The sequence below is a fragment of the Ammodytes marinus genome, assembly GCF_949987685.1.
Source record: "Ammodytes marinus genome assembly, chromosome: 4".
Classification (NCBI taxonomy): domain Eukaryota; kingdom Metazoa; phylum Chordata; class Actinopteri; order Uranoscopiformes; family Ammodytidae; genus Ammodytes; species Ammodytes marinus.
The window spans coordinates 13,764,210-13,788,561 of NC_137233.1; the positions used below are offsets into that span (position 1 = coordinate 13,764,210).

Sequence of the window (24,352 nt, forward strand, 5' to 3'; positions counted from 1 at the left end):
TATATAATTATTTTAATATTAATGTGTCTTAGTTTTGGTTCTAAAGTGTCATGAAACTGGTTCAAACTTCTCTCTAACGTTAGTGTTGTGTTTCAGTTTTGGTATATACTATAGTTTTTATACTAATGCATTATAGTATTAAGTTAAGTTATTTTATTAGTCAGTGGTTACATAGAAATTTGTCATTCTGCATATCCCCCTCTCAAGTTACCACTCTTCGGAGGGGGTCAGAACGCAGGGTCAGCCGTAGTACAGTGCCCCTGGAGCAGTTTTGGGGTGTGTGTTGTAAGTGTCTTGCTCAAGAACACAATGGTAGAGATGGTGGGCACCGTAGACGTAATATCAGCCACTACTAGTTTTCGAAACTAACACCCTCCTGTTCGGTGCCGGCGATCGAACCAGCAACCTCCTGGTTACTGGTCGGCCACCTTTCCTCTAGTCTAGGCCATCCTACCACCTATTAGTGCTTGACTGTCATAGTTTGGTTACTTATGGTTTGGTTTGGTTAGCCAATGCCTTTCTACTGGTAGCTATTATAAAGTTGCACAAATTTCGACTTACATGTCATAGTTTTGGTATGATATGAAAGTGCTAGTATAATAATGTCTTAGTTTTGCTCATTAAAGATGAATTCAGCTATTCTAGAGAAGACTTGCTGTTAAATTCACTCTTTGTCAAAATCAGAGAATATTCTCACAATCCGCTACCTGTCCACAATATGTGTGCTCTGGTGAAAAAAATCCAGTGTTAATACATTGCGTAGGGGGTATGTTACCAGCTAGAGTGGGCTCCCTTTATTTACATACACATTGTTTGTATACATATTTTAGAGCATTTTTTACAGTTGTTGGTACTAATATTTCCTCAAACTTGTACAATGCTCGTGTGCTGGTTCTAATGTGTCACAGAAACCTTTCAACCGCAAAATATAAAACATTGAATTTATCAAAGCATTTCTAAATTCATAAATTTTATAATAAAGTATCTTTCAAAAGGGTTTTTGTGAAAGTAATATAGCAAAATAACTTGTAATGTAACTAATTATTTATTACACTTTCTGAGTAACTTCCAAACACTAGTAACACCATTTGTGATTCCAACAGGTCACAGCTGTGGTACATGTGGGTAATAGTACTGGTTGTAACATCTCATAATGTACATCTGTCATAGTTCTGAGACTGACGTGGTGGAGTTGTGGTACTAACATGTCATAATAGAGAGCCAGCCCGCAGGAGGCTCTGTGGCTACTGTAGAACCGGTTCTCCAGGTCAATCCGGGTCTCGCCGATGACATCATCAACCCCCACCATGTCGTGGTCCATGACTTTGATAAGCAACTCTGTCTCCAGCGGGAAGGACACTGTAAGTTCAAACACCCTGAAAGACAAAGTCAGACATACACACAGTCAGATAAACAGTCTGACAGTGCTGGACAGGTACAGGAAAACAGATTGGTACTGACTCTCCAAACGTGGGGTTGAGCTGCTTAGGGATGTATCGATCTTTGGTGTCCTGACTCTGCTGTCCAACTCGGACCACCAGATATGGGTCGGATTTTCCATTTGGGTCTAATGGAGCCAGGCTAGTAGCCTGCATGACACAAACATAGATATTTAAACTCACCTGCAGCTTGATGCATGAACATTGTGAAAAGCAGAATAGGTAATTTTTTTCTTTCTTGAATGAACTATGTGAAGATACAAGTGGCCTAAGATTCCTAAGATTCCTAGGATCCCAAATAAAGAGTTCTTGATTGCATGTGCATTCTAGCAGAATGCGGGTTTGGTTGGTGGGCGTTTTGCAGGTGCAAACGTGGTAGTGTGTGGGCTTGTGTGTGTTGTTGGTTTCCACCATGGGGTGACGGGTGCAGAATGAGTAAAAGCACAAGGAGAAATGTAATGCAATGGAATGGTTAGTGGAAGAGAGAAACACACACATTGTTGACCTACAGCAAATTAATCTTAAAATGACTAAATGAAACGCGATATGGGAGTGTCAATCCAAAAATGTAAATTAGCATAAAAAAACTATTCTCTCCATCTTCTTTCATGTCTTCACAATAATATATTTATGCGCAAAGCTGTATACTCACTAGCGCCTACCCTTCAAATGTATTGAATATAGACGCAGTCACTATCACCACAACCATTTTTCGGGCTTTGTAAATCACGGTGTGTGTGCTAGATCATCTTATTTGCATCTAGTCCTCCCAATGTTTTTTTGTTGAAAATGTTGAAGCCAGCATTTTGTGCACTGGGACCAATGCAGGCTGTGGAGTGAAAGAGAGACAGGTACCTTAACAATGTAGACTCGGACCAAAACTTTAAACGGAGAGTTTTTGGGGATTCCATTGGTGATCTGACACTGGGTATCTTCTTCGTCCCCTGAATCAGTCGGATAAACCAGGAAGGATCCCTGAGGATGAAGAGAATGTAACAATGAACACTTTACTGCAGAAAGACAAACAGACAGACAGCTCTTAGTCCATTGTTGTTTACGGTGACTGTTGCCCTTTTGGTGCATATGAAGAGGGGCAGAGTGTCATGTGATGCAGGTTGACAGAGCAAATAGTTTTCTACAATGGCTCAGCCCACATTCTGCGTATTTGAGAAATCTCACTGTACACATTACCTTGTATTTTCCCATGAGCCTCTCTTCGTCATCCTCCTCTTCATCCTCACCATTAGCTCTCCCTTTGTACAACGGGAATATCTTCAGCCAATCCTGAAAATGACTGAACTCTGACTCCAGATCACTTCCGTACAACTGAGCACAAAATAAAACACAAAAAGAGGCAGAAATGTCAGAACCATCTAATTCACTCATCTAATTGGATTTGTGTTGGTGTCCAAATTATCTGTCCTTCCAAGATTTACTCTCCTTTAAAAGCTCTGGTTTGGTCTCTATCAACTCTTGATAAAGTTAAGGTTAATGAGTGAAGAAACTGTACCAAACACTAAGGGCTGGATCCAAAAGAGGATTGTGCTGCTTTCCCCCCCGCTAAACATGTGCAAATGAGAGACAATTTGGCGTCCAATTCCCAAAGCCCTCGCAAAGGGTGAAATACATGCAAACTGCACTCAAACTCCACTGCCAAGCAGACAGCGCCATTGGTGTGCCTGTCCCATTTGCATATACCTGTATGTGAAGTAGGGAATGCAAAATAAGGGATAATTGCACCAGCTACCAAACTTTGAGGGCATGTTAGCGGCAGCATATTATTAGTGCACATTCTTTTGAGGATAAAATAGTGAGTGGGCGAAGTGGGTAGGGAGTTCGCCTCTGGTGTGCAGGGTCGGAGGTTCGATCCCCCGTCTCCCCGCCACATGTCGAAGTGTCCCTGGGCAAGACACTGAACTCCGAATTGCTCCCGATAGTTAGCTTAGTTAGCTTAGCACCCTAGTGCTAAGCCTACCCTGCGTGGTAGCTGCTGCTATCGGTGTATGAATGTGTGTGTGACTGGGTGAATGTGTACAAAAACAATGTAAAGCGCTTTGAGTCTGTGATAAACTGAGATATAGCGCTATACAAGTCCATTTACCATTACCATTAGTGAGTGGGCGCTATTTCTATGCAAATGATGGCGCTAGTTGCTAGCACAATCCATTCTTTGTGGATCTGGCCCTAAATGTGCCCCAAAACCAAATATAGGAGATAAATGGGTAAAAGGCTCTTTGGAGCTTCAGAGATTGTGGGAATTCTCTTTTTGTTCTTAACTACCAGATACATAAAATGTTCACATCTACACATCCGATTCAATCTTTATCTGTTGCTGAAGTTAGTGCACCCTTGACTGAAAGACAGGAATGAAACTGCCAATCCTCGCACCTTCAGTGTGGCAATCGCCTTGCGCTTGGGAGGCTCAATCTCCATCACCACAACTTCCTCCTCCTCCTCCTCCTCCTCCTCGATGTTTGCCATGGTCAGATTTGCTCCGTCTGAACAAATAAGTAAAACAACATCATCAACAACAAAAATTAATTCACGTGGATAATAACATGGTTTAACACCTTATTTCTGTTGTATCAATAGTTCATTTTGTGGTGTGTGTTTATCTTTTTGTAAATTTAAGCCATCGCTTAACGAGTTGACATAATGTTGAGCTCAACAAAACTCTTGCCACAGCGCCCAAGAAATGTTTCAGTTGATTCTACTGCTGAGAAAGAAACATGGATGTACAGAAAGTATCAAATCCATGCATAATCACAGAAGGCTTATCTCATGTAGATGCATTTTTAAATGCATCTACATGCATCTACATTTCTCATTTTATCACGGTAGCATGAAATGAACGTTGAGGGTAACAGCGTCAGAAGACCCTTCAGCTCTGAACTCAATAGATGTGTCATGTGTGTTGCTCTACAGTTATTCAACATCAAAATATTTTTTATTAAATTGGACAAATACAAGTTAGTATGACTGAAACGACAAAGTAGGAATTAAAACTGTACCTGTATCTGCTTGCTCCTCCATCTCCTCCTTAGCAGCCTGGAGATAGACAACACATTTTCACATACAGCTTTTGAAGAAAAATCAAGGTAAATATTGCTTACTAAATATATTAATTTTGTTAGATAGAATATTATATATAATATAGATTTTAAAGTTAGATAAATGTATTTTGTTTAATTTTATGCTAGCAATCAAATCAAAGCTAATATACAGAATAAAGCTAGAATTAAGTTTTTCAAAAATTATTAAAGAAATGTCATTTCCAACGGAGTCATTTCCATCACTGTTCCCTCTATGGTGGAAATAACACACACACACACACACACACACACACACACACACACACACACATACAGTTGTGTTCAAAATAATAGCAGTGTGTTTAAAAAGTGAGGCAAGATCAAAATCCTTATCATAGCTTTTATTTCCAAACACGCAAATGCATTGGGACATTGCACATTCAATTCCAAATCCAAATATGAAGAAACATTTGTCAAATGTTTCTTCATCTTTACAGAAAGTGAAGAAAGAGGAATATTAGACTGTTAAAAAAAATAGCAGTGTCTGCATTTTTCTTTACAACTCAAACATTTACTGTATCAACTGAAAAATGCATGAAGATTTAGCTTTCCTATGAATCACTGAACTAATATTTAGTTGTATAACCTCAGTTTCTGAGCATCTGTGTTGCAGGGAGCCGACCAACTTATGGCATTGAGGTCCAGGGATTGGGCTGGCCACTCCATAACGTTAATCTTGTTGGTCTGGAACCAAGATCTTGTTCGCTTACTGGTGTGTTTGGGGTCGTTGACTTGTTGGAACGCCCATTTCAAGGGCATTTCCTCTTCAGCATAAGGCAACATGACCTCTTCAAGTATTATAATGTATCCAAACTGATCCATGATCCCTGGTATGTGATAAATAGACCCGGCACCATAGTGTGAGAAACATCCCCATAACATGATGTCTGTGCCACCATGCTTCACTGTCTTCAAAGTGTACTGTGGCTTGAATAGGGGCGGCAGACAGTTTGTCAGATGACCCCCAAACACTGAATTCAAGTCACGGTACACTTTGAAGACGGTGAAGCATGGTGGCACAGACATCATGTTATGGGGATGTTTCTCATACTATGGTGTCGGGTCTATTTATCGCATACCAGGGATCATGGATCAGTTTGGATACATTAGAATGCTTGAAGAGGTCATGTTGCCTTATGCTGAAGAGGAAATGCCCTTGAAATGGGTGTTCCAACAAGTCAACGACCCCAAACACACCAGTAAGCGATCAAGATCTTGGTTCCAGACCAACAAGATTAACGTTATGGAGTGGCCAGCCCAATCCCTGGACCTCAATCCAATAGAAAATCTATGTAGTGACATCAAAAATGCTGTTTTTGAGGCAAAACCAAGAAATGCAGAGGAATTGTGGAATGTAGTCCAATCGTCCTGGGCTGAAACACCTATTCACAGGTGCCATAAGTTGGTCGGCTCCCTGCAACATAGATGCTCAGAAACAGAGGTTATACAACTAAATATTAGTTCAGTGATTCATAGGAAAGCTAAATCTTCATGCATTTTTCAGTTGATACAGTAAATGTTTGAGTTGTAAAGAAAAATGCAGACACTGATATTTTTTTGAACAGTCTAATATTCCTTTTTCTTCACTTTCTGTAAAGATGAAGAAACATTTGACAAATGTTTCTTCATATTTGGATTTGGAATTGAATGTGCAATGTCCCCAATGCATTTGCGTGTATGGAAATAAAAGCTATTATTAGGATTTTGATCTTTATTCAATTGTTTAAACACACTGCTATTATTTTGAACACAACTGTATATAAAACAAAATATCAAGTGATAGAGTGATAGAGTTATTTTCTCCTCCAGAGACAAAATATATTATATATTAAATATACAACTGTTTTCACTGGCTGTGTGGGACAAACAATGTCTTCATGTTTAAAATCTGTGGACATACCCTTTAATCAGCTCATAAATGTATCAATGTATGTATGCATTCATCCTTAAATTCCTATTGCTGCTTTTAAGTTGTGCACATGTTTTTAGACAGACAAGTCAATCTATGTCTTACCATTCTCTCCATCTCTTCCAGTGAAGCGTAGTATTTAGACCACCAATCCAGCTCCTCCTTCTCGGGCACATCCTCCTCCAGCTCATCCTTCTTCTTCATGAGCTTCTTCAGAGGAGACTGAGGAGGATAAGTGTTTGTTCAAATTTCTTTATTAGGATAACCCCTTGAGATGAAACCATCTCGTTTTCGAGGGGGTCCTTGCAAACAAAAAATACAATGAAAACATATTTTTAACATACAAAAATTAAAATATATAATAAAAATAACATAACACACACACACACACACACACACACACACACACACACACACACACAAACACACATGCGTATTAAGTGCTTGACATCAATCTTGCATAGTACTTTTCCGAGGAAAAAATTAATAAATGCATGGTAAAGTGATAACAATAAAGACAAAAAGTTAAGTAATACATTTCATTACAATACATGATTAGTAACATGAACAACTGTTTGTAAAGTGAGATGACAGAGCATTTTTAAACATGTGCAGAGATGGAATAGAGCGAATATTGACAGGCAGATTGTTCCAATCAGATGGAGCTTTGAACATACATGCTTTCTTAGCTATACTTTTGGTTACAAAAGGAACAGAAAAAAATAATTGTGAAGAGTGTCGAAGTTGGTAAGTGGAAGAGAAAGGAACCATCAGCTGTTTCAAATAATGAGGATAATTGAAATTAATAAATTTAAAAATAAATTGAAGCCAATGTTGTTGTCTTCTTGATGGGAGAGAAGGCCAATTCAGTGATTGATACATTGTGCAATGATGAGTAGAAAAAGAACAACCAAGGACAAAACGAGCTAATCTATTGTAAACAGTATTGTGTTGATCGTTTTAGCCCCTTATCTTTACAATCTGTATCAAATGTGTTAGAACAGTTTTGGTTTTATGACACAGTTTGTGATATTCATGGACAGGATATCCATGAGTAGTTGTGGTGGGGAGGGTATGAAGTTCAGTGTACTGAGGATCTAATAGCTGCTTTTTGCAGATGATATGGTCCTGATGGCATTATTGGTATTTGACCTTGGACACTCACTGCATAGGTGCACAGGCAAGTGTAAAGCGGATGACAATTGTTCTCAGCAGGAAACTAATGGATTCACCACTCTGGGTACAGAATGAGCCCTTTCCCCAATTTAAGGAGTTCAAGTACCTTCGGTCTTGTTTCCGAGTGAGGGGACAATGTTAAATTGTTCGAATAATCTGTGCAGCGGTATTGCACTCGCTTGCCCACACAGTTGTGACAAGTAGAGAGGTGAGCTGTAAAGGCCAGGACACACCGGTCCGACTCCCCGAAAATGGAGTCTGCCATTTCAGGCAGCTCCAGTCTGCCCGTCGCGGCCAAAAAAGTGCCAAGAACACACCCAGCCGACAACTGACTTTCCGTACGCTCTGCGCTTACGCGGGACGTAATGTCTCCATAACAGCAGGCGGCGCTAATCTGTATTGTGGCCCAAAAAAATACGGAAGCCGGAAATTATGGGACAGCTCTCTAGACCATAAACATAGATATAAATACGTATTTATATTTATGGACCATAAAGAGCACCATTTTTTGCAGAGTGTCGAGCATGGTGTCGAGCAGTCAACAAGCGTTGATGCATGTGAGTACTCACTGAACGAAACAAACAAACACATTAAAACAATGGCTAACTGTTGTTAGCTGTTTGTGCTACCCGCCTCATTTCCGGGCTTCACTGATTCGCTAGCCCTCCACCAATCAAATTGCTCCAACTGAAAGACTGTCCGCCGCCAAAAGAAGCCCGACGACCGACGTCACGGCACACACCAAACAGATTTGTGTCCCCGATCCTTCCAGACTCTCCGGCGGCGATTATCGGGCGGTGTGTCCTGGCCTTAAGGCAAAGCTCTCAATCTACCGGTCACTCTTCGTTCCTAATCTCAACTATGGTCATGAAGGCTTGGTAATGACTGAAATAACTAGATCACGGGTACAAGCAGACAAAATGGGTCTCTCAAGGTCTTCTCAAGAGGGTGGCTGACGTCTCTATTAAGGCCTTTGCTCACCAGACACGTCGCGAAAATGCGAATAATTTGGAATTTGAATTTTTGGCGAGTCTGGCTTTCGGAAGCGACGTCTTAGAAAAATCCGGGAATCGGGAAACTCGGAAAACTCTGTTCGAAAAACAAAAGCCACAATTTCACAAAGCTAAATTACATCACTGATATGGAAGCTTGTATTGACTCTACACAGTAAATTTTGAAGTGTTAAAATAACACTAAAAGAGTTAAATTTAACACCATTTCCGAGTGTATTTGGTCCCACTCAGAATTGGAGTTAAATTAACTCTCTTCAAAGTGTTAAAATTTTAGAGTTAAATTAACTCAAAATAGAGTTAAAAATACACTGTATAGTGTTATTTAAAGCCTTATAGAGTACTTTCTACACCCCGTCTTTTAACTACCGAAATTGACACCAACACTAGGAGGCATTCTACTCCAGCTGTTGTTATATTAACTCAGATAGAGTTAATGGAGTTTGACACTGCATATTTAACACTGGGGAATTTACTGTGTATATACGTTCCATAATTATTATTAACGGGCTAATTAATCGAACGGAAAAAAAAACATGCCCAGTGTGCGAAGGCCTTTGGAGTGAGGGTGAGAAGCTTAGTCATCCAGGAGACTCGGCGTAGAGCCGGTGCTCCTTTACGTAGAAAGGAGCCAGTAAGGATATCCACTGGATGCCTCCCTAGGGAGGTGTTCCAGGCACAACCTGCTGGGAGGAGGCCCCCCGGGGATGATTCAGGACCAGGTGGAAAGATTCAGTAGTCGTAGATGAGTGGGTGAAAATGAGTGATTTTATGTTTTATGTTTTTGACACAGAACAAAGAAGAGGAGATTAACATACGTACATTTAATAGCTTTAGGGGATTTTTGGGAATCTTTGACTGTCGAATTGACAGGCCGCTGAGTCCCATAGCATTCACTGATGTCACAGGGTTGATCTTCTTCGAATTCTGCCTCACTGGAGAGACATGAAAGAAATCAAGGTAACACTTCACAATAAGGGTACATTAATTAATGGTTGTGTGCGGTGAGAAAAACAGAAAGCTTGAAAAGCATAGCAAGACTTACTAAATGGCATAGGAAATGGTCGATCAAAATGTTCAGGATACATATACCTGTATGGCACATGTCTGATGTAATTTCTCTTACATACCCCTTGGTTTTGGCTCTTCCTCTTCCTCTTCTGGCTCCTCCCCAAGCTCGGGTGGTGCATAGTCCATTAGGCTCTGGACCGTGTGGGACCCGACCAGAGTGAGCCGACCAAATGCCCGCTGTTCCATCACGAACAATGTCAGAGGAGGATGGAGGTATGCCAGCTCTGGTAGCTTCTGATTGGGCCAAACACAGGAAGAAAGAATCAGGTAAACATGGGGATGTTAGCCATGTCTTTACTACATATGCAGGTAAAAGATACATCTGGTGTGTCCTCAAAATGACATTAAGTTAAAGATTGCTGAATGTCTTTAACCCAGATCTGTGAACCATAGGAGCCATAGCTTATAACTAAAACTGACCACATCCATGTAGCGGACCAACTCTTTGAAATTGGAGTGAGTCTTGTAGCTCTCCATTTCTTCAGACTCCAGTTGTCGTCCTGCACATTCCACCCTCACCTGGGGCCGATCTACCTCGAACAGCTGCACCCGCTTCAGCTCCCTGAGACCCCAGAACAGCACCTAAACACAAACGCAGAAAAACTAGACATAAGACCAGCTGATTGGGGACTGCTTGTGTAGTTTGCAACAAAAGTCGTGTCACCAACAACAAAAAACTCAGATTTTTGCAACAGTGGTTTATTCAAGGTTATGGGTTTGGTGTGTGTGTGAGACCTCAATCCTGAAAGTCTTCAGAACAGGTCGGACTCCATCAGGGATGATGTAACGATTATCTTCCTCACAGAGAATCAGCTTTTTAGGCTCCACACTGCTGGGGAGACTGGGCTGCACAGGGCGAAATTATTTTCTAGTTCAGTAACTTGGATTAATTCATGTCACTGTTTTTGTTTTGTGTTTTTTTTGGTAAAGGATAATTCCATATTATTTTAACTTTTTGGTAGCTTTGCCCATCATTTGTATTAGTTAAAATAAAATTGAAATCCATGTAAGTTGTGACATCACCATTAGTTATTTTGTAGAGGAAGGAAATTGATTAACAACAATGCTAAAATTACACCCGAATTGTAATAAACCAGACTTCCTTTAATTCTGAACTGTAAATTTTTACTATCTGTCCAAAGAATACATACAAATGGAGGGACAAAGTATTGTTTTAAGAAACATGAATTGATTTAAAAATTGACAGGTGCCACCTCTCCGAATGCAGTGTAGTCTAACTCGATGAGCTCAAAAGCGGCCAACAGCTCGCCAGCGCAGGCCCTTCCCATGTTGACATCAAAGAAACGGAGGCGGGGTTTCTGGTAGAACTGCTCCACAGTTTTAAGCTCCGGCTCAGCATAAGCCCGACCCAGAAACTTTGGACTGCCCTGCACAAGCACACACACTCTGGCTGTCATGACATCACTTACAAAAGAGACAGTTGCAGAATGTGCAGGATAATAATAAGAAAACATGAGTGCTACCATGGAGTCATAGCTGTAGATGTTGATGATGATTAGGGGTGGGTCTTGTTGGAGCTCCTCCTTCGTTCCTTCCAGCAGGACTCTGTCAAACAACAAACACTCACACCAGGCTGGAGAGAGCGTTTTAGACAGGGTCTGTACACATACACAGACACACAGAATAAGAATATGTATAAAAACGTGTGCATTTAAGGGATAAAGTACAATTCATTAGTCATTGTTTTGCTTTTAGTCGCAATTATTTGATATGACTGCAACCATTTTGTACTTTCATAAGATACCCCAATCAAGGAGCCAAGACAAGTAGGTGAAAAAAACATCATGCTTTTAAATATTTAAAATATAAATATCTACATATTTTTTTCATTGTTTGTTTGAGGTTTGACTGGTGCCCTTTTAATTACGTCATCTTGATGCATCCTCTTTGTCTGCAGTGGTTTAAAGGCACCTTCTCTTTAGCCAAGTCTAGGGTCTAAGGACTGATGGTGTTGTATGCTGTACAGACTTTATAGTCCCCTGAGGCATTTGCTATTTGTGATACAGGGCTACAAAAATAAAAATTGACATGATATGATACCTGATTGGAGTATTTATATAGGGGTAGTGGATTGAAACAGACGAAGATGAATTGTCAAAATGTGCACAATGTGCTCATTCAATGAATTAATAAAATATTACCAATTTACCAGTGGGACACTTGTACCTACCTTGGTGACTTGGCACTGTGTAGAAAAGATGACCTTAGCGAAGGGATCTGATAGGCCATCGTCATTAGCAGCCATCAGACCACGCCCCTGGTAAAGGTGACATCGCAGCTGGAAATACCTGCTGTCTGCAAAAAAGAGAGAAAGACAAAGGTCTATCTACCACTGAACAGGACAGCTGGACAGGACCCCCTAACTTCAATGTGTTCATTCCAACAACAGATGATAAGTCCTAAGGAATTATCTTGTGAAGAAGCCATGCCCTGTGTTAAAAGAGGTCAGCTGACTCACCCTGGCAGGACAGACTGCCAGGAAGCTTTTTCTGCCCCATCTGGGCCAGCCCCATCTGCTCCTCCTCCTCTTCATAGACCGGCTGAAACTCCTCTGGTAAGCAGGAGGTGGCATTTTTACTGTGCTTGACCAGACCGAGCCACAGGTAGATCTCTATCTTTGCAAAGATCTCACTTGCAGAACCTCCTGGAGACTGGAAAGACCGATGAGGCAGAACAGTGAGTGTCATCCATGACTTTTAAGACAGAACAGTGAGCATCAATAGCATTGTTTCCATCACCCTGCTTTTATGTGCATTTTGAAGTATTGCATTAGAAAAGGGGGAGATGGAAACACATTTGTCCAAAAAGTTCTGACATAGCTTACATTGAACACACGTGACTGATCAGCAACCGCATCATAATCTCTGCATAATGTCCGCATCTCCGGATAGCAGTTAACATGGAAACAAGTTCCTGCAGGCCTCTCTCCATGTTTGTTTTGTTTCCGGTTTGTAACATCTACTTATTCTACTTTAATTCTTACCAAACTAGTGTAGTTTGTCCACACCAACCACTTGATGGAAATACACCTAATTCACATTTATTTTTTTCCTTTTTGTGAACTTAAAAAACATTTGCTCCACATTTGGATGGAGACATGGCTATTGTTGACGTTTGAGACAGACCAACATCCAACAATGACTGTCTGTAGAAAAAGAACTGGGACATAGTTACTGATTTGAAGAGAATTACCAACAAGCACCATCAGTTATTTTAGAGACAGCAGTGTTAAGTAATACCTTCATATAGAGAGTGGTGATTCGCCCACAGTCCCGCCCTCTTTGCTCCTCCACCAATGAGAAGAAAATGGAGTGGGCAGGTATCCTGGCATAGGCCAATCGCTTGCTTCCACACATTAACCACAGAAACGCATCTGGGATGGTAGTCTGGGGCTAGAGAGAGGGAGGTATGAGAGAGGGGGTGTCAGACCTCACACAAATGGAACATAATGCCAACTTTGACGTATTTAATGGTGACTTCTGACCTCCTTAGCCAAATGGCGGACTTTCTTCAAGAGTTTCCTGCTATCAATCAACCGCTGTTTGGTCGTCCGCCTAGTCATCCTCCGCCTGGCCCTCACTGCCTGTCTGGCCAGCAGGATCTGGAGACAGTCGGACATTAAGTCAGACAGACACACTTATATGCATGTAATAGATGGTGACAAGAAGAACAAGTGAACATACTCACCAAATTCTTCTTTATTAACTCTCTCCTGCATCTGTCCAGGTTGTTGGGACGAGACTGAGACCTTCTGTCCGAGAAAGCACTAAACTGTCTACAGAAGGAAATACAGAGACAGGCATGGGGATCAGATCAAATCAAACTACGTCAATTTCTATAAATTTTTCAGAAAGAGACTGACTTGCAGGAGGCCAAAAGCTCCAACAGCACTTCCACCAAACGCTCCTTTGCATTACTCCTGTGCCTCCTTAGAAGATGTTCCACTTCATTAAGTCCAATCTCCTGAAAGAGGAGTGGGGAGAAGAGGAGAGCACGCCACAGTTTGCAGGCATTGTGTGTCACACATCATGTCATTTTCCTCTGTGAGTCAGTAAATGGAAATTAAAGGTATCTTGATTCTCACCAGCCTGTCAGCAATCTTGCTGAGACAGTTAGCCTGATACAGACGAAAACTGTGATCTTCGAACTGACTCCAGACAAACAGACAAGGCTTCAGTTTCGAGAAGGGGGGCTGTAGAGGAATACACTGGAAAGACCTGAGAAAGACAGGCAGACAGGTAGAAAAACACAGATGACAGCAAGAGGGCAGTGTTAATACTAAGTTATCGCCACCTTTTGGTAAATTGAAGATGGAGTCAGCAATTCTGTACAAATGTTGTTGTCAAAATCACCTTTTATCTCCTCATGATCCGCTATCTGTCCGTATTAAATCCTGTCCATTGTAAACAAATGGCTCTGGCCGTCCTACCACTGCTAGCAATAACGCTATCGATAAAGGATCCTGAGGAGATAGCCACTGATTTTGACAAATAGAGATTTTAACAACAACTTTTCTCCTGAATTAATGACCCCACTTTTAAAGCTACCATTGTGAAGGCAACTGTAAAGAAACCTTTTAAATGGGCAGCTTCGGTAGAAACAGAGGCAAAAGCTGTTGGAGCTAACAGGAAGTGATTTTACTAAACAAGACAACATTTTTCAAAAACTCAGGAAGTGGAAGTAGGGCTTAGCACTTTGGGGGAGGACCTGATTGGTGATATTGCTGGGCAAGGTGAGGTATGAACAATTTGAGGAGCCCTTAAGCCAAACTGACATGCATTTTGTGTTGAAGGGAGGGTGAACGACTTGGCGGAAATCATGACAATCTGTATGCCAGAACCCTATGGAGGGATGATTTAGTCCATCGATCCAGAGGCTGCTGGATAATGGGGATGGGGAGAAGGATGTTAAGGCTACCTTAACTTGGTGATCTGCTATCAGGACCCGCAGCTAAATTCAGATTCAGACAACTTTATTTATCCCAAAATGGGAACCAATAATTAAATCAAAGTAAACATATGTAAGGACATGGGACAAAATTAAGTATACAATACAATAAGAACTATATGTTATAACATCTGCCTGAAGGCATTAGAAATACATTTGCGTGGAGAATGTGGTCAGGTTGGCTGATCATTTAGAATAAATAAGAAGATGGATGGAATGGGTTGTGGTTCCACGTGTGGGTGCAGTCATTATTTACCTGTCATACTCGGTGGGCTGCGGTCTCCTTGCAGTAGACACGGATTTGTTCTCAGGTTCCGGACTCAGCAGCTCCTCTCGGTCCAGCTCCTCCTCTGACTCCAGAAGACCCTGCGACTCCTCATTTAGATCCTCCCTGCTCCTCCTCAGCTCCTCCTTGCTTTGGCTCTTCTTGGATCTCCCAACCCCCACCGCCTTACCATTATTTCCTGCCAGAAGCAGAACAGTTGATGGTGTATAGGGGTTTAGAAAAATCAAATTCTTCATCTGAACCCAATTCTTCATCTGTAACCAAAATGGTGTGGCTCAGCAGTGGTCAAAATTCAGTATGGGGTACTAATTCTGGTCAAAGCAGGCCCAAATGCTGATTTCTTAGAAACAATTTTCAGAAAATAGTAGTAGGCTATTAGCCTTATTTCACACAATTCACACACCCAACAGCGCCCATACTCAGGGCCCTGTTGGAAGATATAGTGTAAATGCCCTGTTTGACTGTGCTTATAAGAAGCTGCAGCACATGGTTATGTGTAATCGCTATTGTAATCTTGCTCTCAACGAAGGCGGTCGCATTTCTCTTCCCTCCCGACCCTTATCTTTTCCTGCTCTGCTCTCTGTCTTGTGCTGTCTCTGTCTATCCCTGAGCCTCTCTGTGCATATTCCTCCGAAAACCTAAATTATGGATCTGATCAACTGGGGTCTTTCTGCAACAGATCAAATTTTCTCAACGAGAAAAGGGGGCAAAGGAGGTCCTTGTCCTCATGGAATCTTTGCTGCTGGATACTGCTGGGACGCGTGGAAGAGGTGGAACCAGCTGTGTCTTGCAATACTCTCCACTGAGGATGCTGAATATATCTACACTATTGGGATTATGGTAACAGGGTTCCTGCTGTTTGGAGTTTGCGGGTTCCTGTTCTTCCGCAACGTTAGAATGGCGTTGGCAGCACATCAGGCCATTGAAAAGCTGCCCGTCTTTGAGGGCTTGTGCCGGGCTGTCAATGCACAGACTCAAGTATTAAGCGAGGTGTATCACAAGCTGGAAGTGATTCCTGGACTTATTAGAAAAGTGATGGCATCTGGGTGAATATGAGCAGACCGTAGACACTTGAAAGGCCACTGGATTTCGGCTATTTGGATTACGACCCAGTGACTCTAAGACAGGCTACATTCCAGCGCCTAGTCTCATTCTCAAAACAAATTAACTATCTCTCGTTTCGGCTCCCTGCACCGACCTTGGAGGTGCTATCTCTTCTCTCTCCTGGATGTTTATGCAGAAATAGGCTCTACTCCCCACACCCACCCCCCCTCCCGTGAACTCTATCTGTGGCTGGGCCTCGAGGTTGTCTGTTGACTCCCGTTGTGTCTGGACGGAGTTAGATAATCGGAACACACATACACACACACGTAGACACATAACACACATGACCCTGACCACTCAAGCCTTCTTGACTCTGTCCCCCTCTCCCTCCCACGTTGCAGATCGGATGCTGCGGGCGGGGCGCCTGCCGGCCGCTTACGCCCCCTAGTGCCTGGGCTGTGACACCTACCGTCCCATGAACCCTTAACCCATTCCTCTGTGCTTATCAACGTGTTCTATTTGTCTGTGGCGTTATCTTGTTGCTTATTATGCTAAGGTGGTTTTTGTACTAATCACACACTTCGCACCCATAAGGAGCAGAGTGTGAGAGTAGCATTTTTTTTAACCTGTCTTTCCCTGATGTTCTCTTTATCCTTCCTACTTTAAGGGGGCGCAGCGCACGCTAGACGACTCTTCAGTGTATCCCTCCTGTCCCCCATGTTTGTTTATTGTCACTCAATGTCTCTTGGTGGGGTATAACTGTAAACAAAATTTCGTTGTTTTGGTATAATGACAAATAAAGTATCTTGAATCTTGAATCTTGAATCTTGAATCTTGAATCTTGAGTACTAGAAGCAGCCCTAATACAAATGTTTCACCAAGCCAACAATTGACACATCCAGAACAAAGAACTGGTTACCTATGGAGAGTTCAAATGTCAACGGCTTGGTTCCTACAGACGGGTCCATCATTGTGATCTCAAACAGAGATGCAAACAACAGAAACTCGTCCCTCTCTCCTAGGTAACCCTGTGGATGAAAAAAAAATAAGTCAAACCTGAGACCTGCAGGACTTTTCTGTTGTCTACCTTGTGCAACTAATCTTTTGCAACCCATTGTTTCCACTGAGTGGTACAGTTTGATTTGCTACAGTATTGCATGCAGTTATTTGCATTTCCACTGTCAAACGTTGGGAAGGTTAACAAAATAACCATACTGTACCATAGCTATTTTGATCGCCCTTTCATTGGTGTACCAAACTTTCCCAAGGGGTTTTCAAGAAGATGGTGCTAAACACTGCAGTCCTTTGACAGGGGGATTAAATGGACTACCACAATACCCACCATGTGTAATCTTTTTGGCAAGAGTGAAGAACACGAACGTCCTCCATTGTTTCATTTTGTTTACTGTCACGTTTTTCCTCTTCATTGTATTTATTGGCGGCTTACACTGTGTCCTATGATGTCACGATACTTAAAGCTGGGGTGGAGGATTTGTGGAGAAAATTGCAGTTGGGATAGAGATTTGAATCCAAATACCTCAACCGAAAAGTGAAAGTGAATGAACAGTCCCAACAGCCAATAAGAACAGAGAATCGGAGCCTCGCTCTGATTGGTCAAAGTGTCAGCTCATGTTAACTTTGACCAATCAGAAATCATATACCCCAGCTTTAAGTGGCTGCTGCGGCTATCCATATCCAGCATATACCCTGGATAGCCTACTAAGTAAGTGTACTGTCAGCAGTGGAAACGCAAGCCAGATCTGACCCAACATCATTCGATATGAGGGTCACCCCTCAATGATCTCTAGGTTTATCATTCTGTAACAAACCAAACTAAACCTAAATGAAGCTTCTGTCTTGTGGGGTAATGTTTTGTCCTGCAACCTTTTGTTTGCCTTATATTATGTTTTCTTTTACTTTGGCAGATATTTAGAATTGTTTAAGATATTTTTGACACTGCTATGTAGATGATATTCAATTATATTTTTATAATTTTATAATTTTATCAAAATGCTGTCTTTTTTATTTGACTAACTAAATTCGATCATATAACGGATGGAAGATAATTTCCAACAATTCAATGTTGATAAACACAGAAGCTCCTCCTTCTGCCTCAGTTGGCACAAATAATGTATTGTCTTTCCTTACAATCATATTTTGAAGTACATGCATTTAAAACCAGGTTATTTGTGACGGCACTGACCTCAGGGAGGGGGTGTGTCTCCTCAACCTCCACGGTAACAGCCTCTGGTACCTCAACTCCTGCGTCTCCTGACTCTTCAGTCCCTCCCCCGGCACCTGGAGATGCTATGGCAACAAGTAAACAAACTGATTAAGAAACTACAAATACATGTAGAGTTCTCCAACAAAAAAGTCCCTAAAACTAGTCTGTGGTCCAGCCAATGTCAGTTTGAGGTGTAATATTATGATCAACACAAACATTGACTTTTTTTTCTCAAAGGATTGCTTTATTTATTTATTTATTTATTATTATTCTTCCGGACAATTACACACAATACATAATTTTCTCATTGCATATTCATACATATTACTTTGTGTTATCGTCCGAAGGGAAGCAGGAGAAGCCAAAGGCTTATCGGGTCCCGCCCCCACTAAATTACATTTATTATGCACTTTTTTAGTGGTCCTGAAATATTAGACATCACTGACAAATATTCATACTGTAGCAAATAATGATTTCAGCTCTTTTTATTTGAAAACAGATTTATTTTCTCTACAAAGCCACAGGCGTCCCCCTGCTAAACTAGTCTTTACATGTCTTGGACCAATCTCACTAGACACTCAGAAATTTAACTGATATACATATTTTCAGGAATATTCTATCTATGTTTTGGAGGTACTATATTACATTTTGGTGAACCACACAGTTTATCTACTAGAGGAAGATATAACTGTACAGCTAATCCTGCATCAGAACTGACACATTAAACTGGTTCTCCTTTCTTTTTTAAAAACATGATTAAAGCTATGAGCAATTCTGATTGATCACAACAACACTGGCGTCGTAAGCCTCCAATGATCGCATCGCACATGGATTGTATACGTCCTGCTGTACTACCAGGTTTTTTCTCAGCAGTAGAATCAATAACAGATATATTTTGTGGCCGCTTCTGAGCTCCTGTGTCAGTGCAAACGCTGCCATACTGAGAAATACAGACAGTTTTGTGGAGCTGATAGGCCTAATCAACTTTGTGTCGTCTGCTTTGGCAATGGTTTGAATGTAACAGACATTAATTTATATGAAAAAGTTATGCATGCTATAGCTTAAATGGATAGGACACTACACCCTCCTGTTTGAAGTGTAGTCATTTCTCCTGCTTCTCCTCAGTGAACTGACCTTCCTTCTTGTCCTTTTTGCTGCCTCTCTTTTTCCTCAGTCCCAGTTTCCCCAGCGCTCCTTTCACTTTTAACTTCAAGGACACACGAGAAATAGTCACATAAGAGTCAGAAAAATGAGATTCCACAAGGGGAAGAGTAAAGGTCACATCAGATTTCATTACATACTATTGTGTAGTTGCCAAGGTTACACCATCCTGACGACAATAAAACATGCAACGGGAAATAGGTGCTGGACAACTGATGCCTTGTCCTGGTTAAGAGATGGTTGTAACATACACTAGGATGTTTTGAGTGCTCATAAAGCTCAATTATTTTGTAAAACAGGAAGTTAAAAGTACCTTTCCCAAGACAGAGGACAGTGGATCTGTGTTGACGGCCGAGGGGGAGGTGTAAACCTCAACGGTGAGCGCGAGAAGGACTCGACCGCGGTAGAAGATTCCTTCACCGAGACCCTGGTTCAAAGCCTGAAGAATAGAAATGGTTAGTCCAGTCTAAAAAAGAGCACTACAAGGTAGGGTGACAACCAGCACAAATGTTTTTAAATATGGTTCAACCAATTAATACTGGGTCTGACTCCAGTACCAAAAGGTCTGGGAAGTAAAGGTATGGTTGGACGTTTTTTTGGGAATATGCCTACGTTTTGCTATCTCGATGAGAGTCAGATAAGAAGGTTGATACCACTTTGTAAAGTAAATCCAAGTGTACAGCCAGCCAGCTTGGCTTTGCATAAGAAGGAGTTAAAACAGAGGGAGGAATCTGTTTTTGTTAAATGTTGAACAGACTCATGAAAGCTGTCTCCCCCCGTGTCCAGTCTTGACATGTATTTATGTATTTTAATTACTACATAAAAATGTACCTGGTGGACATCTCCGAGGGTGGAGTTCTGTGGAGAACCGTACAAGTTTACCCAACATGGACCGAAGGTGGGGTTAAATCCTGCAGACAAACCGATATCTTCCTGTTACCATGAATTCTCAAATAAAAGTTTATGGCATTCAAATAAATAAAGGATGATCTACGTATGTGAAAAGGCTCGAAATGTAGCTTCAGAACAACTTAGACATGTAGGCCTTAACAAAAAAAACACAAACACTGTTTTCACTCACTGATGCAGTTTCTTCTATAACTGTATCATCTCAAAACTTCAAGCATCTTAAATGTTTCAAAATAAATCCTACCAGAAAATTAAGGAATTATTTTCATTGAAACACTAAAAGGCTTTTGATATAAAATATCTCACTGTGAGTTGTGGTATGTGTGTGGAATTAATTAGTAAAAAAAATTAATTGCAAATAAAGGCCTGTCTTGATATAACCATGTCAGATACAGACCTTATTTTCTCTGCGGGTGATGTTCGATGTACCATTGAAACAAGAAAGATTGTGTATTGAATCACTGGTCGTGTTTAAACTGTGGGTCATACCATTCCTGGTGTGATCAGAGATCTGCTGTAGGTCCAGGTAGTGCGTTGCCAGGGCAATGTCTCCCATCTTGGCGTCATCAAGGATCTGGACTACCAATCGCTGAGCCAGAGGAGGAAACTGCTCGATGAAGGAAATCTCCTCGTTCCAAACTGGATTGCTGGTGGTGTTTGCAACAGACGTCTCGCCCTGCGCGCACCCAAACACACAGAGTGATTAAAGAGGACCTATTATACTACTTTTCTGGTCTTAATTTCTTGTTTTACACTGCTATAGAGCAACCTGACACGAATCACATCACAAAAAACTATGTAGATTTTCGGGAAGCTCTTTCTCTTATTTTGGCGATCCAGCACTTCCTGTCAACACTTGAGTGTGTGTGCTTCGGCAATCTCCGCTCCCTCCGCCTGTGCATCGGCCATCTCCGCTACCCTCCCCCCCTCTTGCAAACCCCACTCCGTTGTGATTGGTTACCTTCCTTCCGGAACACTTTCAGTGGCGGGAAGCGCGAGCATGGACCTATAAGGGCGCGAGGCAGACGCGAACAGGGAAGTGACAGCATTACCATACATGGAAACATCCGCGTGGTCACGTCACAAATTTTTATGCGACGTCACGAATTATGAAAGGGTAGACCGCTTTGAAGACGTGACTTCTCGACTGGCTAGAATAGTGTTTAGTGCTCTGCACAGACACCCCAGACGGTCAGCAGGGAATACGTCGAAATGCATGTAAGTCATTATTTGATAATTTAGTATGGTTAAGCATGACTATGAATCATCATAACAACGTTTATAGGTCATAAAAGTCAAAAAGCATCATAGGTCCTCTTTAAAGGATTTCAATTGTATATAAAAAGATGCAGAAGTAGCACTTTGAGTTTGAATGTTTTAAGAACATTTGCTGTTTATACTTTTGGATGCAGGACTTGTTATTAAAATGTAGTAAAATTGAGTCATTCTACAATGTGATTTTGTGTCTTGAGTTCTTGGAACTTATTCCACCACTGCCAAAAATTTCCCCAAAAGTTCATGTCCAATCAGACACTCTGAACCCACAAGGACAGCAGGGACTTTTTTGGTACCTGGAGCTACCGTTATGTGATTCCTTCTTTTGACATGCATTTTAAGTTCCTTACAAGATTCTTGGAGTGGGCCGCTAACCCCTGGAGGAGAGTTACCTGTTGTCCAGCGAAGGTCACTTTTACGTAGGGATCAATAAAAACCGTCCGGTCTGTGGCCTTTGACATTTTGCCCAAAAGGCCTGACTCCATAGTGGGGAGACCTTCTGCCTTGTAGACCCGAACCCTGAACCGAGCCCACGGACGCTCAGTGGGCATACCACGAGGAAGCAGCAGGTTCCTGCAAGAAAAACACATCGTCAAAACCTAGAGCCAGTGTTATGCAAAGTTATGCCTGTACCTTCAGAAATACACCTCTGCCAAATATCGCTTTAAGACTGTGACTTTATTTCTGGAGATCTATGAAACATATGTTCACCTGCTTATAATTTGGGTCATTTTGCCTTGACAGCATTCATTTCAAACAATGAATAAAGACCCAAGCTGAAATCCAGGAGGTTACAATACTCCATAATAATAATGCATGCACCCCTTAACACTCAGTAATGAAACAAGTAAATGTCTTCAGGAACTAAAGGCTTAAGATAATTTATCATCACATTACGATGTCCTTGATATGTTGTTACTGACTTTTCTAAGTCTTCACTGGCCCGGGCTGAGGGGGCTGATGGCATGCTCAGGGCGTCTCCCTTCATCAGTACACTGAGACTGGCTTTGACGTAACCTTTGATCCCTGACCTGGTGTCTGCAGAGTCGGTAAGAGGGGCCCACTTCTGGTAGAAGCGGTGATCTGGAAATGCAGAGAGGTCAGAGAGTACATTGGTGGAAGAAGCATTCATTCAAAATATTTTACTTGTGCAAAAGTAGCTAATCTACTGTGTAAAGCGGTGAATCAATCCTGCATACAAAAATTACTAAAGTAATATAGCACATACATTTATATAGTATCATGTATATAGTACATGTCTCAAATCTCATTTGTACTTGAAGTGACTACGAGGAACTTTCAGTTTGTGTTGATTCTAGTTGCCCCTTTGGCCGTGGTAGTGTTTTTACGAAACCAACAAGACAAGCTATAAAAGCCACTTAGGGGAAGGAATGGAGGGCTTGGAGTTCAACATGTGTAATTTAGAAATTAAAATTCGGAAAAGTAGGAAATTGGAATCATTTCCTCCAATGTTAGGGTCTTTTGCAGCGCATTCCAGTAGTGGGTAACAGCGGATTGAAATGATTGGCAGGTGTTTGTACTTAAGAAGGCTACTGTTTGAACATGCTGCATTGTGAGCAGGACTGGTACCTGGCTGGTTGTACACAGTGGATATGTCAATCTTGAAGCTACCAATGTGGGTCAGGAGAAAGGCCAGAGTCCGCCTGTGGAAAACCTGAAAGGGGTAGAGGGTAACATTACAAGTGGCTAAGCCCAGGTTTCTCACCATGGCAACAACATTGGAACAAGAAGTAAAAGAAAGACTTTATAGGGAAACCGACCTTTATCTCTATGACTTTATCAAAGAGGGTCTGTTGATGCTCCTGGAACTCAAATTGGAAGTTCTGAAAAAGGAGAAAAAGAAAGTAAACAACTCCACTCTACTGCATTCTTCTTTACTCTACTCTAATTCTACTTCATTGTATTCTACTGTGCGTTGTAACATAATGCATTCTAATGCACTCTACTGCACTATTGTATTCTTCTATACTTTACTGTTTTCTACTGTACTCCTCTCTGCTGTACCTCATTGTAATAAGGGCAGTTGGTGGATTTCTGTGTCGCTGTGTGTTTTTTCTGATTTCCCACCCTGACGAAAACGGCTGGGCTGATGTTCACTCCAGACAGTTTCTGAGCCTCCAAAATGTTCACATTAACCTATGCGCACACACGCACTCATACACACATTCACACACACACACGCACACACACACACACACACACACACACACACACACACACACACACCTTCCTTAGCCTTTTGACACTTAAATATTGAACCAGATAAATGGTCTAAAAAGGATGAATGAATTTACCTGAAAGCTCTGGACTCTGGCCGTCGCTGCAGCAACATTTCTGGACATTGGCCTGCAACGACTACACACACACACACACACACACACACACACACACACACACACGCACACACACACACACACACACCCACACGAAGTGAGGTGCAGGAAATATTCACAGATATTGGAGCCACTCACCTTTTCCAAAGTGTAAATATAGTGAATATAGTGTCCGCTAAGGAAACTCTTTCCAACACGTATCAAGATAAATGATCACAGGACATTTTATTTAAACCAAAATTGAGGACTTATGCTACGATTAAGAACTATTACAGGAAGGAGAAATATGTGTGTGCTCCTTTATCTAAAAAGCAAAGATCACTGTGCGCCCAGCTACGCTCTGGAATCTTGCCCCTGCACCTGGAGACAGGACGTTACCGCGGGGTCCCAGAGGAGGAAAGACTCTGCGATTATTGTACCATTGATGTGGAGAA

The 24,352-nt window shown here is 41.6% G+C and overlaps 1 protein-coding gene across 1 annotated transcript in view; it reads right to left on the minus strand.

Moving 5' to 3' along the window:
• fer1l4 (fer-1 like family member 4) overlaps positions 1–24,352 on the minus strand; it is a gene marked incomplete at its 5' end in the record, with an annotated part of 46,790 nt that overhangs the window by 10,531 nt on the left and 11,907 nt on the right. Inside the window, 33 exons of the mRNA XM_080027036.1 lie at positions 1,206–1,376; positions 1,462–1,589; positions 2,295–2,414; positions 2,631–2,765; positions 3,828–3,937; positions 4,451–4,487; positions 6,546–6,662; positions 9,449–9,561; positions 9,757–9,931; positions 10,118–10,279; positions 10,433–10,543; positions 10,912–11,085; positions 11,182–11,316; positions 11,889–12,013; positions 12,177–12,369; positions 12,958–13,110; positions 13,203–13,319; positions 13,406–13,493; positions 13,581–13,681; positions 13,803–13,935; positions 14,922–15,129; positions 16,915–17,023; positions 18,199–18,302; positions 19,354–19,420; positions 19,694–19,819; positions 20,212–20,291; positions 20,779–20,965; positions 21,957–22,137; positions 22,488–22,647; positions 23,155–23,239; positions 23,346–23,408; positions 23,590–23,721; positions 23,880–23,940. Of these exons, the coding sequence (XP_079883162.1) occupies positions 1,206–1,376; positions 1,462–1,589; positions 2,295–2,414; positions 2,631–2,765; positions 3,828–3,937; positions 4,451–4,487; positions 6,546–6,662; positions 9,449–9,561; positions 9,757–9,931; positions 10,118–10,279; positions 10,433–10,543; positions 10,912–11,085; positions 11,182–11,316; positions 11,889–12,013; positions 12,177–12,369; positions 12,958–13,110; positions 13,203–13,319; positions 13,406–13,493; positions 13,581–13,681; positions 13,803–13,935; positions 14,922–15,129; positions 16,915–17,023; positions 18,199–18,302; positions 19,354–19,420; positions 19,694–19,819; positions 20,212–20,291; positions 20,779–20,965; positions 21,957–22,137; positions 22,488–22,647; positions 23,155–23,239; positions 23,346–23,408; positions 23,590–23,721; positions 23,880–23,940 (4,161 nt within the window). The remainder of the gene's footprint in view (positions 1–1,205; positions 1,377–1,461; positions 1,590–2,294; positions 2,415–2,630; positions 2,766–3,827; positions 3,938–4,450; positions 4,488–6,545; positions 6,663–9,448; positions 9,562–9,756; positions 9,932–10,117; positions 10,280–10,432; positions 10,544–10,911; positions 11,086–11,181; positions 11,317–11,888; positions 12,014–12,176; positions 12,370–12,957; positions 13,111–13,202; positions 13,320–13,405; positions 13,494–13,580; positions 13,682–13,802; positions 13,936–14,921; positions 15,130–16,914; positions 17,024–18,198; positions 18,303–19,353; positions 19,421–19,693; positions 19,820–20,211; positions 20,292–20,778; positions 20,966–21,956; positions 22,138–22,487; positions 22,648–23,154; positions 23,240–23,345; positions 23,409–23,589; positions 23,722–23,879; positions 23,941–24,352) is intronic.